Source organism: Rhea pennata, chromosome 4 (assembly GCF_028389875.1).
Source record: "Rhea pennata isolate bPtePen1 chromosome 4, bPtePen1.pri, whole genome shotgun sequence".
Taxonomy (NCBI): Eukaryota; Metazoa; Chordata; class Aves; order Rheiformes; family Rheidae; genus Rhea; species Rhea pennata.
The window spans coordinates 71,469,665-71,486,416 of record NC_084666.1 but is presented as its reverse complement, the minus strand read 5'-3'; the positions used below and the strand labels follow the sequence as shown (position 1 = coordinate 71,486,416).

Sequence of the window (16,752 nt, the reverse complement as noted above, 5' to 3'; positions counted from 1 at the left end):
GCTACAATTTCTAAATCAAACTGATGACTCAACAATACTGTTTCACCTTTTGCTTTGCAACCCCAACTCCCCAAGCATTTTTAAGCTCCAGGGGAGACAAGGATACACAAAAATCATTTAAAGGGTAGAAAACGCTAGCCATACTAACAGCAAATTGTCAGCTGTATGATTCCCAATTGTTTTTCTCTCTTGCTTTTAAATCTAGAAGAAACAAGAAACACTGAAATACTCCTGCACCTTGAACATACTGCTTAAAAAGTGATAAATCTTGCAGTGGTTCAGCGTCCTATACTCCCTTTCTCCAGGAACCTTACCCTACATCACAGTAATTCATGCAATACAGCTACTATTAAAATGTAACAATTAGGAATTCTTGAAATGCAAAATCCTAACAACTCCAGTGGTTTTTTGCTACTCAATCTGCACATGAACTGAACTTTTTAATAAAGCATAGTAAGGAAGAGAATGGCAACATTTAAAGAACATGCTTCCTAAAAACACACCATAAAACTCATGAAGGTTTGTACGTAGCATGTTTTCCAGACACAGGCCAGAGCAAAAGACATATCTCAAAACACAAAATCAGTTAGAAAATACTTTTCCCTCAGCAGTTCAGATTCCTGAGTGAATGACAGATACTGTCAGTAAAGCATACTTTTAAAACACGTTTGACAATCAGATTTGTAGATTTGTCACCTGCTAGATTGTCAAGCATGTAGTTCAGTAGCTTGCGAGTTCCATCTGGATCCTGGTAGAGGCTGAGAATATCTTGTGATAAAGGATTGCCTGCCAACCAAATAAAACAACAACTGGTCAATTAGCTTTCTTGAGGTTTCCCAATGCAGCAAAATTTCCCATAATGAGAACAAAGTGACCTAGAAGATCTTTACATTGCTTAATTCCATAACTCTAGAATACCACAGTAGCAGATGCTATACATACAGCCCATACGTACACACTTTCTTCCTTCAACTCACTTCGACTAAGACAGAATAAGAGGCCTGTTTATCTATTTACAAACTTAAAATAAGTTTATAATGAAGTCTAATAACATTAAAAAATAGCATCATTTTCCAGACAAGTTGGTAGCTTTTCTACAAGTGTAGTATCTAAAATAAATTGTAAGGAAGTGTTGAGGTAATACATCAGGCTTTTGAGCCCAACCCTCTCCGTAGTTCAAGAGCACTTCTAGGAATATTTTACTGTAAAGAACTCACCTTTCAAACCTAGGGTTTGTAGCTGGAAGAGCCGTCCAAGTTCATAAGGCAAAACCCGTAACAGATTGTTATTTAAAAGCAATTCCCTGCAGCAAATGCAAAAACATTTTGGATGAGTATCACTTCAGAAGAAAAATCTTAAAGAATTATATGCTGCCACTCTTCAAAGATGGCAGTTTCCATTCTGAATTTTTTGTATTAAAGAAAGATATGCCAGTCTTCCCATTTCACAGCACAACTGAAATACTTCCATTAAAAAAAAAGGCAAAAACAAAACAAAGACAAAATTATATCAGCGAGAAGTTAAACAGCAGCCAGTCTCCAGTCTCAAACTGAGAATGCTTCAAAGAAGAATACTACATAACATACAGATATCTATTCACAGAGATCAAAAAAGTGTAAAAAAAGTAACTATTAGAACTAAGTCTTTGCACCAGTCTTGAATTTTTTGGAATAATTAAATGAAAGAAAGACCACAAAGCCAAAAAATACTTAGTTGCAATCCTCACAAAATAGAGTTTTGGAAGGTTAACCAGAATAATTTATCTCACCTGAGAGATACCATGTTTCCTAGTTCTGCTGGTAAACTTCTGAGTTTATTGGATGACAGATCCAGGTAAACCAGATTATGAAGCTTGGCAATATCAGGTGGAATGCGAGTAAGATTATTGTCATTGAGGTGTAGAGCTGTCAAGTGCGTCAATGACCAAAGTGACGTACTTAAGCTCCGCACTCTACCTAAAAAAGAAAAGTAAAGAACCACCTCTTTGGTCAGCTTTACACTCTCAAATTATTGGATGCAAACTATAGGGGATCTCAGAATACCCATTTGCAGAGCTGGATAGGATTTCCAGTGTGGGAACCCCATTACATCAATGCAATACTCAGTGACACCCACAGAAAATACACTCAAATATCTTTTCACTGAGCAGGTTTTAAAAAATCATCTAAAACTCCTTGTTAAAAAGGTGGAGACAAAGGTATAATTCCATGGAAGTGGATAATGTCATACAGAACTTAGCACACAAACTGAGGCAATGTTTTAAACCAAATTAATTGAAATTGAGCAAGAAAGGCTTGCAGGCAATCCGGTAAGTTAGTTAATGTTCCCCACTCACTTCAGAAAACCTGTTTGCATTGCAGGATCTCCTATTGGGAATGGTCTGGTGCAATTTTTGCTCACTGCAACTCTGCCAAACCAAGACTCAAAACCAAATCCACTCACCCGAGATCTCTAATTCGGCCCAGTGAGACTTCTTCCCATTGGCTACCTCTTCGGCTGACATGATGGTGTAAATTCTGCGAGGATCTGGAGGATCATATTTTTCCTTTGGCATCCCTGTTAGTCTGAAAGATCATCACAACCGTTACTGTATGCCACTTATCAACCTTCCTTAATTTCTATTGTTTAAGAAATAGAATAATATTTGATACAGAAAATCTTAGTTGGTAGAAAAAATATTAAGTATTTACTTTACTGTTTTATTCTTACCTATTTTCTAATTCATTTCATTGTTCCCACTGACACCCTGCAAAAACACATGCACTTAAGTTTACAGAAGTTCACAGAACCTGTCAACAAGACAACGGCATTTCACTCATTCCCTATAGGGATTACTGTCTCCTGCAGTCTACATAGGAAACAGTTGAAAGGAAGATTCTTCCCTATTTTTTACAGCAAGAATTTCCAGCATCCAAATGTCCCAGTTTTGCTCTTCGCTTACCAAAGACTTGAAATTGCAATTTGAAGGGGAATAAGCTGATTTTTTCCCCCCATTAACTATCTAGCTTTTCTGTTTCATGCTTTTTCATTCTTAGTATCAGTCAAGATCTTTTTATTACTAATGGCCTAGGAGAGAGAGAACAAGGTGCAGGTAAAATTCCCATTAGCGGTTCTTACACATACAGGGTATCTGAGTATCAAGTGTACTCACATTTCAAGAATGAGTTTGCACATAGACAAGTTCAAACCAACTAATTTTCCAGACACTTGCCAGAAGAGCGTTCTGATGTCCCAACCAAAAAAAACCCCATACAGATGATATTTGCAGATGATACGGTGAGATGCTGTCCTCTATACCTTTGCAGACCACAACTCCAAGAAAGACGGCGTTGTTGTTCAGTTTATAACATGAGACTGACTGAATAAGCTGCTCACTGCTCTTTTCACCCTACTCCTTTCCTTCCCAGACACACAAAACCCCCTGACTTTATACGAATTCATACTGACTGGTCTACAGAAGGCATTTTTTCTTTATCTGTGTACCTCTATTACAACCAGCTGCAATAGGTGTGAAGATCTTAAAATAACCTTCCCTTGTTTGGTTTGCTGAACTGACAAGTCAAAAACCTATGAAGAATTTGAGGAAGCTAGCTGAGATAATTTCCAACTAAAAAAAGGTCACACATCTGATTTACAAGCTTAGTTTAAACTACAACAGCTTTTCAAATTCAGAATAACTACTGCTGCAGATAGCTAAAACAGATTTCTGGCACTGTATAGAAACACAAGTTATCAGAGCTCTCCTTTGTGAAGTGCCTCAGCTAGAAGACTATTTTTTTTATTCCCTTGAGAAAACACAAGGAAATTCCATTTACACTGAATTAAACCCCCAAGTTTCAAGCACATGGCAGATGTAAACCACGCTTCTAATTACAGCAAACTTCTATTTACAGGTAGAAGTCATATGGCAATAAAAGCCGCCGTGTAAGAGGATTCAGCACTCCTGCTGCTGGGCTGCAGCAGTTCAGTCCAGGGAAATAAATGAAACGGATTAGGTAAGGACACCGGAATAGATCCGAAAAACTTAGCTCTCCACTTCAGAGCCTGAAAATTAGGCGCAGGACTCATCAGTGAAATCAGACTTTTAGACTACACTTCAGTACTGTTGAATCTCCTGTGCTCAAGTTTTCTGGAATTTATTTTTTATGTTAAAAACACATGCAGACAGAATGATGCAGCATCTCCTGGCCTCACAGTCCTTTCTGCAAGCTGCAAGAACCCTATTTCTACTTTTGTCATGGGGTTCCTTGACCTCAGACAGGCATAAAGCAGATCTACATTGCATCGAGCCTCTGCACCGCTCTTCCTGGATTTTGTAGACCCCTGAAGCCTGTCTGAGCAATCCAGCAGAGCTGTGAATCACCACCAAGACAGGGGCCAACGTTGGAGCATATGGAGAGCCTGCAGTCCCTGCCAGCCGTGGAGCGCCCAGCCCCAGGTTTAGTGCGAAGAAGCACACTGCAATGCTACTATACTTTGTATAAGAAATTTCACTGCTCATGTCAAAAAGCAGCGAGCTAGTTTTGCAGTGAATAAGGCTGCCACGGCTGTGGATTAGAATTACTTGCAACCCATCTTCTAAAAGTAAATGAGATTTTATTACCTGGCAATATTTATTTCAACCATAACGTACGATAAAGACTGTAAGGGGAAAACATAAGGCTATCCGCGTGGTGAAAATCAAGCAGAACATCAAGAAAATATTTAGGCCTCATATTAGAAGGGGAACTTTGGGGATCTTTAAGTCTTACTCATCACGTTTCAGTACTTGGACTTTACTCTTTGGATCAGAACTGTCCATGCTTAGCACCTAGGTCTCAATTTTGGTACCCATTGCTCTCCCACTCTCAATTCAGCTGTCCATCTTCCCTCCATCTGACCCGAGTACCAGCTTTCTCCAGCAGCACCTTCTCCATGCTGCTCCACGCTGCTGCTGCGACCCCCTTTCTGCAGCAGCTGCCCAGGGGTCCAAGGCAGCATTTCTCTGTTTGGACGACTGCAGGTGTTCAACTCTCTACTTCTCAACTTCTTCTAAGGAAAAGGGCAGTAAAATGAACAGAAATGTTCAAATGATTATTAACTACAAAATAAACTTTGCTGAGTTCCTTTGAAGAGATGGTTCATCCCAGACACCCACTCTAGCTCCAGACGCATGCTGAAAGTTCCTACCTAATATTCTGTACCAGTTAAAGCTTGTTTTCCTATTGGGTTTGCAGAGAATCCTTCCAACTCTGGTTGGTGCACTCAAGACGATTCTTACCCCTCATACCGGAAAATACTGCTGCTCAACCAAGACCTATTCATTCTTAGGATTTAAAACCCAGCCCACTGTGTTTAAAATATCTAGAGGGTGACACTTATTAGCTCCCAGACCTATTAGTATAACCACCTAGCCAGGATGGGTCTTCATTTTGCTTTTTGATCTGTCATATCTTGAAACAATCTGTACTTATACCAAATCTGGGCCTAGGACAGCTGCAGCATCCCAAATTTTGCTTCCCAAGAACCAGTAGTAGCTCTTGGGTGACTGCTTTATGAAATGTGTTGTGCTTAGTGGCATTCTTATTCTTGTTTTCTACACCATAATATTGTAGTAATATCAGAACCAGACAGATTTAAATTTCAGGGTATATTTCCAGTTTAAAAGGCACTCGGAAAACTATCTGTACTTCTGCTTGCTATTTCATCCCAAGTCAGGCACAGAGGGCTAAGCGTTCAGGCTCAGGCCAAACACAGGTCCTTGCTGTCACATGTGTGTCGATTCAAAGCCTTGGGGCAGCAGCAGTTTCCCTCTAGCTGCTGAGCAGAAATCAGAGCAGAGCTGGCCGTTCCTGCTGCCAAATCCCAGCAGCTTTGCTCCTCCCCATCTGGCAGATGTTGGGCAAACATCCTAGGCCCCAGTGATGAAAGCCTGAAGAACGGTGGTGGTTAGAACATCTGAGTCACCCCACCCATACTCATTCATACCTGCCCATGGGCCAGGAGATGACCACTGACCAGACAACACCATCAAAAAGTTTCAGGATCATCGTTTCCTCTTTGGAAGGGCACCCAACCAAGTTATGTTGAAATATCGCTTGTTATGAGAAATGCTCTGCCAATTTAAAGTAATTTGCAGCAGTCAAAGGCCCTCCAATGACACAAGGCCTGAACTGCGAGTCAGATGACACACACATTTTTCAGATATTAGTCACTTTAATACTATTCTGAAATAGTACTGAGTCAAATGAACACCAATATAATTTCCATAGCTACAAAAAGAGAAATCTAACTTAAATCGAATATACTTTTTTATTCTGCATAATGGCAGCATTAAGCAAGAACTGAGAGCCACTGTAGGCATTTTTTAAAGCAAGTATGAATTCTGCCTAGGTTCCCAACTCCTAAGGTTGCAGTCTTCTGCTCTACTTGTCCTGGAACCAAACCAATATTTAAATATATATATATATGTATACACATTTTGCTTGGTTAGTCTTCAGGGGGCTAAACCTAGTTCCTTGTACCAGTTAACCCTGAGATCAGAGGAGTACCAGCGCTGCTGCAAGCAACAGAGAGGGAGCATGCAGCCGGGGATATGGGAACTGAAGCAGCGTTGATTTTTTACACATGTATGTATTAACTCTTTGGGTATAGGTCTGTCCTAACACTTTTCCTAGAGCCTCTCATACACTGGCATCAAAACTCAACGAGATGACTGGCACAGTGCCATTACTCAGCTGAAACTCTAATTATGGTCCCAGCTGAACTTGAGCAGCTCTTACCCAGGTGTGTATAAGAAGAGCTAGAAGTGGGGTTTTTTTCTGTTTGTTTGTTTGGTTGGGGTTTTTTTTGGTGGGCTGAGGGGGCAGTTTTGACCTGGGAGGCTGTGCTGCAGGCTTTTAGCCTCAAGAGACACGTGTTAGCGAGCGAACAGCAGGAGCTTCAGCACACGCGGAGTTTCAGAAAACCAGGTACTAACAGAAAACTGTTCTGTACTTTTTTGGGTGTGGAGAATGAGGGATATGGAGGCTGTAGTTATCAATATAAATTATAAACTGTGATTTTACTAGGGAGAAGCTGCAGGCAGCTCTACAAATGGTATCAACACAACAGCAGAAATAGACATATTATGCTAGGGATACTATACCATCTCTGAACATGAAACTTCCTAAATCACATTGCACTTTTTTTAATGGATGAGAAGTCAACAGCAGCTGAGAATGCTGAAAATCTCTTTAAATACATCATGCATCAAAACATACCAAAGTAGATATCTCAAATTTGCTGTGACAGGTAACTGCATCACTATCATTTTTAATAATGTTAAATCTTTTCTTTTGAAGGCAAATAGCCCACATCAAGCAGAAGGATTGACTGACACATGCTCAGAGGAAAGAGAAAGCTTGCTCAAAGTTGCCCAGGATATTTGGCATCTATATTGCAGGAGGGCTTTGAAACTAGATAGGTCAAAGTCCTGTAGACCAACATGCTGTACCAAAATAATGACCACTCTCTTCCCCAGAGTTTAAAAGATGTATTTCTCATACTACAGTGACCATAGTGTATGTTGGTCAAGTTCTTTCATACCTCAATGCATAAATGAGCTGTCTATTTCTAATGCGGAGAAGCAAATCAAGAATAAATTGAAGGGAGTTGTTAACTGCATCTTGTTTCAGCCCTATATTCATGAGTACGTTGGTGTAACTCAAAATCCTGGTCTGTAGTGTAGTGACTTGCTTTGTGATTTTCAGTCTTGTTATATATGAGTCAAACTGCCAAAGGATTTTGAAAACCATCCAGCAGACGGCCCTGAATCATTTCTCCTCCCTCTGCGCAGTAACAGCTTAGTGTCCATCCGCTTCCATATGGTGATCCCTCACTGAAACTAAAAATCTTGCTGGTTGATGAGAGTGTGTGTACACAAACAGGCACTTGTTATTTAACCCTGGCAAGCTGGATAACAAGTTTGAAAACAGAGCCATTTTTAATCTATATATTTTATAAACAAGACTACATGGTTCCAAAGGGTACAGCAAAAGGCTGCTGTTTTGGTTTAAGTGCATTGCATTTTTATATGATGGTATGACAACAGTCTCGTTGTCTCAGGCTCCCTAAAGAGAGGAAAATCTACAGCTGGTACCCACAAATACAGAAAATGATTTCTGGAGAATATGGGGGGAATGATCAGCAAAACAAGTTGATCAATTAATGGCATACTACCAGTAGTGGTTTTGTCTTAAATCCTCATAGGATGTGTATATACGTATTAAGGGATACTACTTAGTAAATCAGAGGAAACCAGAAAGAAAATATACAAGGAAAATTTTGGTAGTCTTTTTTGGATCTACAATTTCTTTACTGTGTGTTCCCACGGGAATACTTTCTAGGATCTCTCCAGACATTGTAACTCCGGTAAGTGTTCAAGGACCACTGTGAGTCTGTCAATAAAGCTACTATCTCTCCTCAACTACTACTTCCAAGTAATCTGGCTGCGATCATAGGTGAAATGAATAAAGAGGCCTCATCATATTTTTTACTAAAAAAAAAAAAAAAAAAAAAAAAAACAAGCATTCTGTTCATGTTATTCCCTAATACTGAGATTTCAAACCAGCTTTAAGAAAGCACAATGAAAATAGAGACTACTTGGACACAAGCGAACATCCTATCAACAGGAAGAGAGTTAAACACTAACTGAGGAAAACCTGCAGGATGAGATCAAATTTGAAAAGATTATTAAATCTAAGGTAGAACAGCTAAAATTGCAAGCTTAATACCATGGAGCTACAAATGACACTGTCTACAAGTGCAGCTGTGAATCGGTAGGAAAAGAGACGTTTACTATCAAACCAACGATCCAGGAAAACGTTTTCTCATGCGATAGCACATGGACTTGCCAATACAGAGGGCTCTTCTGTACGAAATCCGTTGGTCTCTACTAATTAAGTCTCCTCTTTAGGAGAAAGAGTACAGAAACAGTTAGGAGAAGTTTGGAAGTTAGAGCAGTAAAGGCCATTGAGTTCCACCTCCTTTCAAGCCTGCAGCAACAGTGACTTTGCTTCTGTGGTTAACAGGTAGACAGGGCTTCCGCGCTGCTTGCTTTTTTGGAAAAAATGCTCCAAGTGGGAGAGGGAGGGATCTTGCTCCTGTAAGCAAGCTACGTCAGCTTGCACTCTCCTCGTATCCTAACGCAGCGTGCTGCCTGTTAAACGCTGTTAAGGATTCAGAAAGCGCTGCAGCCCGCACCAGACTGGCGGCGGCTCTGCGAGCAGCTGCGTCCGGGATTTGGGACCGGGCTCGCGGGCGCAGGGCAGCGATGGCGAAGCGTGGCGGCGGGGCCGCGCCGAGAGCCACGACACGGTGGCGTTTGTCCAAACGCTGCTCTTGTTCGTATCCCGTGTGCTACTTCCAGCAGGCTGAGCAAGGGGAGGCCGCTGAGGCTTCTGCTGCTCGCTTTAACAGCAAATCCTCTCTTTGTGCACTAGTGAGTTTGCCTTGCGGCAGTTCACGGGGGTTTGCTAGGCGCTGCCTTACAAGGTGCAGGAGCAAAAGCCAAGGGGAGGAGTGGAAAGGGAGGGAACTAGCTGTTTTCTATTAATTTTAGAGCCAACTGGCACTTAGTGGATGGAAATGCTAATTGTCCTACTGACATACACCCACTAGTTATTTCCCTCTGTTCCCTCATCTCCTTTAAATTAAGTATAGAGTCTTTTCTAAATCACAGGTAACACTAGAATATTCAGGTTTCCACCCTTCCTTTTCCTTTGTCCCACCCCCAATTTACAAGAACAGAGTTGTTTACTGCACAGAAATACTACATAACATTAAGTAGTTACTTTAATTTGCTTGCTTAATTAACATTCTAGTCTTTACTCAAAAAGAACAATTTCTGCTGTGCTTGAAATAGTCTGTTACCTCTCACCGGGTCCGTGGTCCCTACTGAACAGGGATCGAGTCGTATATTAGTAATACACGCCTTTGCATACACATTTTGCACCTATTACTTTCAAAACAGTTTTGAGGAGCTGGTTTACATGCAAACGCGTGGTAGGTATCTCCTCCAAAGCCAAGCTCTGCTTTGTAGAAATGCATGAGATGTCTACCATAGGGCAAGAAAAGCGTGTCGACAGGCAGGCTGTAAATAAACCTAACCAGAAGCCCTTGGAGGGCCAGTTTAAATAGTACTTTTATTTACACGCGTATCTTCTGTGGGCCCAAAGAAATGACCCATTTGCACTGCCACCCCATCCCCTGGAGATCCTTGGTCTTTTAATGAGATACAGGGCAGAGTGGCTTAAAGGATTAAGGACTGAAGTCAGCAAGAGCTGGGGGAAGGAAGCAGCCAGGGCGACTGCCTGATCGGCAGCAAACATCACGGCAAAACACTGCTGTGCACGGCTGCAACTTAAGATAACCGTAAGTTATCTTAGCTCCAAACTGACAGTGTAGGACAAGGAAGAAGAAAAACTCAGCACTTAGAGCTGGATACGTTCAAAGTGTTGCTGTTCTCTAGCATCCCTCTAGGTTTCTAGGGAAAGGGCAGTTTTATTGATAAGGCTAATCCTGCACCTTAGTTCATTCAGTCACTTGCTTAGAAATGATGAAGACCCTGTTCAAGTCACCTGAACCAACACTCTGGCTTATTCAGCTCCTCGGGATCAATAATCGGAGAGAAGCCAGCCATCGATCTGTTTTTTTTTTTTTTTTTTTTCTATACCAGAATAATTAATTTGCACATGCCACTGCAGCGACTTTGAAGTGGCTTTCTCAATAAATATTTATTCCCTTCTTTACAATATAAGTCAAACCATCAATAACCTTTCATCCTTCAAAAAAAGTTTGTGCTCGAGGAGAAGAGTAGATGAGATTATTTCCGTGGCCACAATGTTATCTTACGCGGTGCGTTGCCAACAGTTTAATAAAACAAGCAAAGCCGAGCCGCACTTCAGCTACTCTCCCCATATGATAGAAAGATAACGGCCAGCTTATCGCTCACCGTCTGTCCTTTGCAGCAATAATTAACAACATGGAAATCTGCCACTGTTAATGCTTACTTCAAACAGCTTCAAAGTTACAAGGCCTGCCCTGTTCAACTACAGGTAGGTTTGCGCTAATCAAAGCTTGTTGGGGGGGGGGGGAAGCCAAAGAATAAATCAACACACTACTAGTGAAAACTGTTTTGCAAACTCTAGCACAATAAACTAGCCTTTTTATATCACAGTACAATTTTAAGAGGCCCCAGGATGCTGCACTAACATTCAAAGCAGCTAGGCTAATGCGCTCAAAAGAGGAGCTGGTGAAGAGGAGCGACTTTTTTTTAATGAAGGAGTTTCTAGGAATTTTTTTTAATGGGGTATACTTAAATAGATGTCACTTTTAATCAAGTAAATTTCTTAGAAAAGCTTGCCTGATAACCAGAGAAAATCATATTACTCTGATATCAAAGCTTGATAGCTTGTTCAGCTTCTTATGTATTCAATTACCCAAATCTTTTGCATTTGTGCTTACTTTGTGCTTAACTTCCAAACACTAGATTTGTTTTTAAAATCATTGTTAACAAATAACATATACTCTTCTAGCCATGTTTCGAAATGATGGAAAATTAAAAAATCATACCAATAGCCCAAGACAAGCTCTGCAGGAAACAGAAAACTCACATCTGTTGATAAAGTCCTGCTGCATATTCAAGAGGTAAATTGTTATAAGCTTCCATGGAATTGGACTGTGTCAATGAGACGTACAGAAGCTGTGAGCTCTGGCCAGTAAGGAAGGGATAGGAGCCAACATAGGAAGTTTCCCAGTCTTTGAATCAAAATTAGCATAAGGCTAATTCTGGTGCGCAGAAGGATCTCTGTAACACTACTCCTGCCTAGAGCAAAGTAGGCCGTATGTGAACAAACTTTGAAGTATACATTAGCTGGGAAGGGGCACAGCTAACGTGAATTCCTCTCATTCCTCTGCCAAAAGATAAGTTAAACTTAGGTTGATCCTTCTGTTCAGCCATGTGAAGGGATTTCAGAGGAAGTGTTCTCTTTACCTTATCAGGGAATACCCTGAGCTATTTTTGCTGCCATTTTCCAAACAGCTTTCTGCTTTTATTCAATACTGCAGCAGGCAAGAAGTTAATTCATCGAACTTGGCAGTGCTTTTGGTTTGGGAAGGCCTCCTTGCAACTCCTGCTGCTCCCTGCGGTGCTGGGCTTTGGTCACGGGTCTTTGCTGCAGATTCACAGGTACATATGCCACCAGCCATCCCAGAGCTGCAGCACTGACTCACTTGCAAATGTGACAACGTGCTGAGCTGCAAGGGGATCCAAGTGCTCATTACACTAAGTGCTGTGGAAACCTGCAAAAAGATAACGGTCTTGGAAAGACGTTACAAAAAAGGAAAGCCAGTCTAAGAAACTGCTCTCAGTTTAGAGGAGAACAGTTCCACTTTTCAATGCACAAGGAGCTCAGTTGAGCAGTACTTAGGGGGTTACTATAACAGGCAGAAAACCATCTTACAGATCATCATGGGACTATTGTGCTGGCTTCAGGTCAAATCGTAAACCCAAAATACATCAAAGAATAGTATGGGTTTCCTAAAGTCACAGCCCCGCTCCAAGCTGCTACCTAATCCATAAAAAGGCTCTACAGCCTTGTAATCCAAGACATTTCAAAGAGATTTTGGTAGTGTAAGATTCCTATTCTATTAACAGCTCAAATAATATGTGCTTCTCTTATCCGCTTGAAACATTCCCCTTAAATCTGACAATCTCAGCTCCTTCATCATCTTTTACTCTAGATTAACAGGAAGAAGGAGGAGGATCAATGTACAGGTCCAAAAATGATCAGAGATTTAATTGTTCCCAGTGGTAAGATCTAACTGATCTGGAGGAAAAAAAAAATGCAAGTCAAGGGCCATCTGACGAGCTGAACCCAACTCTTCCTGGCACTTGTGACTACGCTCTGGTATGTGAGAAGTTGCCTGGCCCCATTTTCCTTTTGCTTTCTTAACTTTCCAAAACAAAAAGGGATTAGAGGAAAGGCGTTCACAAGTGGAAATTTCTGCTGGGTGGATAATTTATTCTGTGCTAGCTCTCTCCTATTTCCAAGGCCAGTTGTAAAGTCACATAAGAGGATAAATACAAACTGAATTTTAAGGTATAGAGGAAGCAGTAACCAGTTTTCTGGAATTACTTTCACCACTGTCCCAACTGGCCTTTTCCTGCCCTGAGCTGGCAAGTCACATCACCCTAAGAAAGCAAGAGTGTCTCCTGCTATCAGGATTGTTTTTGACAAATATTCTGTTTTCAGAAAAAGGTCCCTTGCAAACCAGCTTATGGCAGTTTTAAGTTTCGCATTGTCTTTACGAGCAGGAAACGCTATTTTTCAGCAGCCTGTGTCATTTGTGTAAGGGCTGAGCGGTACATACCAATACGTGCTCCAACAAGAAGCCAGGGAACAAACCCTTTGCAAAATTGCAGGAAGCACTCGCTTCTTCAGAGCACCAGCAGTAGCTCCTTTCTGCATTTCTTCCCCCAGATGATGGGATGATAACAGTGCACTAGCCTCTAAGTATTGTAATTCTGCTCTCGCTCTTGCACAGGCAAAGCCTGAAGCAACAAGAAGGGAAAGGTTATTTCCCACGTGTCAACGCTGACTCTAGAGAAAGAAAATCCATTTATTTGAGGAAGATGCTCCAAATCAGAAAGCATATTAACTTCATACAAGCATAACACAAGGCACATAGGCCAAGCAGGTCTCAGCTATCCATTCCCCTTCATCTTCTGAGCAAAAACTACTTTGCTTACATTAGACAAACGTTTAATGAGTGCCAGAATGGGGCCCTTCCACCAGGAACTCTCAAATACCTTTTTAGACCACAAAATCTTGGTATTAAGCAACAGAAGCACAAACAGATGCAGGCAACGTAACTAAAAACTTGAAAACTGCTCAGTTGTTTACAGAATACAGGATCACAGCAGTGAGCAGGGCACGTGAGGTATGTTTTCTGCTCCCCCCTTTCCTGCTAGCATTACGTGAAAGAACAGATAAAACTCGGTAGGAGAAAGTCTGCCTCGATACGCTTCTCTCTCTAAATACTCAAAACTAAACGGAAACCTTTGAGAGAGCTTCTAGACCGATTTCTTAGGGAGGATGACAGCAGAACTGATCTGTGAGTCAAACTCACAAAAATGTTCAGTTTTGGAGGCACTCCTAAAAAGAGACAGAAAACTACCTAATGAAATTGTCAGCTGCCCTAAAGAGTGAGCATCAGCAAACTTGAATACAACCTACAGATCTTGCCTATTATAATATTAGTAGCTTGACAAAAAGGGGATGTTTCTGTAGTTTTCTTTAGCCTTGTGAAATCTGAACTAAAAAAAAAAAAAAAAATACATTGGACAGGCACTGATGCCAAAGCAGAGAGGAAAAAAAGAAGAGTGGGTCACTTTGCACTGTTGCTTCAAATGTGAGGTTCAAGTCTCTCACTCAGAGAAGAAACTTGCTAAAAAAGCTTGTTTCAGCTAGTAGTGGATACACAAAAGACTGAAAAGAAAAAGGCTTTCTGGGCTTCAAATTTATGCAAAAGGAATATTTTTTAGCATCCACAAAACTTTGCTTAGCAGTCCATAAAACTTCCTTTGTAGGGCAGGTTTCTGGAGCTATTAAAGCTTCGTAAAGAAAAAGGTCCCTTTCCGATTCTGGGATCCTGTAAGGTGAAGGCTACGTGTCCCTCCCAGTGCAGCTGTGAGACCCTGCACGTTTATTGCTATATAGGAGACAAGCCCACCTCCCTTTGCCTCCTGGGGAGACCATGCTCCTCTGTGCCTCCCCCACGAGCTAGCGAGCAAACCTCGCTCCGCAGCAACAGAATACTGAAAGTTCATCCTTATTCCGCAGTCTGCCGAGCCAGCTCATGGGTTGAGTATTTTTTGCCTTTAAAAAGCATTTGCGGTCAGGACTCTTTAGTCGGGAGCTTTGGTTCTCGTTCCCGTTTCCAACACAGGCCCACAAGCGAGCGCTAACTCGGGAAGGGCGCAGGCCTGCGGGCGCTTCGGAGGACTGCCGCCTCCAGTAGTTCCCCAGCTATAAAAATTCCTGCTACTCCTAGCTGAGGGCACAGTAGCTTTTCCTTCGTGCTTGGTCTCGGGTAATGAATAATCCTGAGTCACCTCGGTCTCCCTGCCCATCAGCAGCGATGATTGCAGGGTGCTCTGAAGGATTAGGCGGTTCGTGCCTGCACGCCACTGAAGATTTGTCAATCCTCAAGCCTCAAAAGGGGAGGGGGAAAAAAACAACCACCAAAAAACCTGTCTGAAGATCCGTCGCCCCACAGATTTAAGAAATATATTCCCCCTCCTGAGGTTTGTCATCTCTTTTCCCGTGTCCCCCCACCGCCTCCTGTAACTTTTCCCTCCAGAGCAAGCACCAATTACCGTTGTAGGCAAGACAGATAATTTGCTGGAAGAAGTAAAGTAGTACAAGAGTTCCCATGGACCTTCTTGAATTACAGCCAGATTTACTGTTGTTTTGTTCTTAACTATTTTTGACACTGCCACTTTTAACCATCAATGTCATAAACAAGCCTGAACTTGCTTTCAGCAGTGAGGCAAGGAGCAAAACCCTGCTCTTCCTCTTGCCCCCAGCCCCACTTACATGGGTGCAAAAATGAGCTCAAAGGAGAAGCTTTTCACTGCCCTCAACCTATTTTGTTTTGATGAAAAAAGAAAGGCATTTCATTCCTTTCCTGCCATATGACTGCCTAAACATATTTGTTAATGTGACTCTGTAGCCACATTGAAAATCTGTGAAATCTGTCCGCAGACAATGTATGCACAGTGTTAACTTTATTTAAAATATGCAGCTGTACCTCTGACTTAATTTCCTAAGAAATCTTAGTTCAACAGCCTTTTAAATCTCATTTATATACTTTTCTCACAGAAAATATTATGTATAAAGCCCCTTTACAGGCAAGAAGAAATTAAAAACAAAACCTTTTTGCTAAATGCTAAGCATAAACAGCTACAATGCCATGCAATCATAAAATGCCATTAATCATTTACATCAGGAAATGCCAAAGTAAGGGTGAACACACAACCTTATCTGTTCCTTGTGTACACATACAGGTTACAAGCTTTAGTTAAATTAGTTGTTTGCATGATGTGCAACAGCGAAAGGGGGTTCTGTTCCTTAGCCCAAGGTGCCAACTTGGTATAATCTCTCAATCTCCACGTTCAATGAATCTGCACAAGTTGCAGCCAAAACTTCTGATGCTTAAAAAAAAAAATGTATGATTTTCATCAGCCTTGGTTAAACTTCTCCCCGAGAGAGAGAAATTTTGTTTCTTACAGAACAACATAGAAAGCACGTCTGTCTAGCTTTAGTCGTATTCTAAACAACTACCTTTGGAAACCTAAAGGAAAAGCTTGCTGCTAATGTCTGAATACTGTTATACCACTTTTTGATCCTTTGTACAGAGATATGCAAAGGACTGCAAAAGTTGTTCTCTTAATAAGATTTCCTGAAGAGCTCTTCCTCCACTGTACTTCCTTCTTCTTCAGAATCATTTTAGTTTGTGGAGTTGTGAGTGTTTTTTTCCCCCTCTATCACAGACAGCTGTTGTGAATTTACTAGACTTCAAACCCAACTGGACAGCGTGCATCACTAATGGCCTAGAGTCCTCTGTGCACCTCACGCTGAGATTTACTCCAAAGCACTCCTGAAGGGGGCACAAATGGATCCAGGAAATCCTGAACGTTTACTCCTTCCATCGCCTGCAGGATGCTTC

At 41.4% G+C, this 16,752-nt stretch overlaps 1 protein-coding gene across 4 annotated transcripts in view; it reads right to left on the bottom strand.

The window, feature by feature from the left end:
- CNOT6L (CCR4-NOT transcription complex subunit 6 like) overlaps window positions 1-16,752 on the bottom strand; it is a 31,589-nt gene that overhangs the window by 10,712 nt on the left and 4,125 nt on the right. For 2 of the 4 annotated variants that reach the window (XM_062574232.1, XM_062574229.1), the window contains 4 exons: window positions 2,443-2,564; window positions 1,769-1,955; window positions 1,218-1,303; window positions 697-786 (listed from right to left, as the gene is read on the bottom strand). In XM_062574232.1, coding sequence (XP_062430216.1) covers window positions 697-786; window positions 1,218-1,303; window positions 1,769-1,955; window positions 2,443-2,554 — 475 coding nt within the window. In that variant the 5' untranslated portion in view covers window positions 2,555-2,564. Of the gene's footprint in view, window positions 1-696; window positions 787-1,217; window positions 1,304-1,768; window positions 1,956-2,442; window positions 2,565-2,709; window positions 2,726-13,392; window positions 13,408-16,752 lie in introns of those variants that run through there. The other 2 variants (XM_062574231.1, XM_062574230.1) reach the window with 2 other exon arrangements.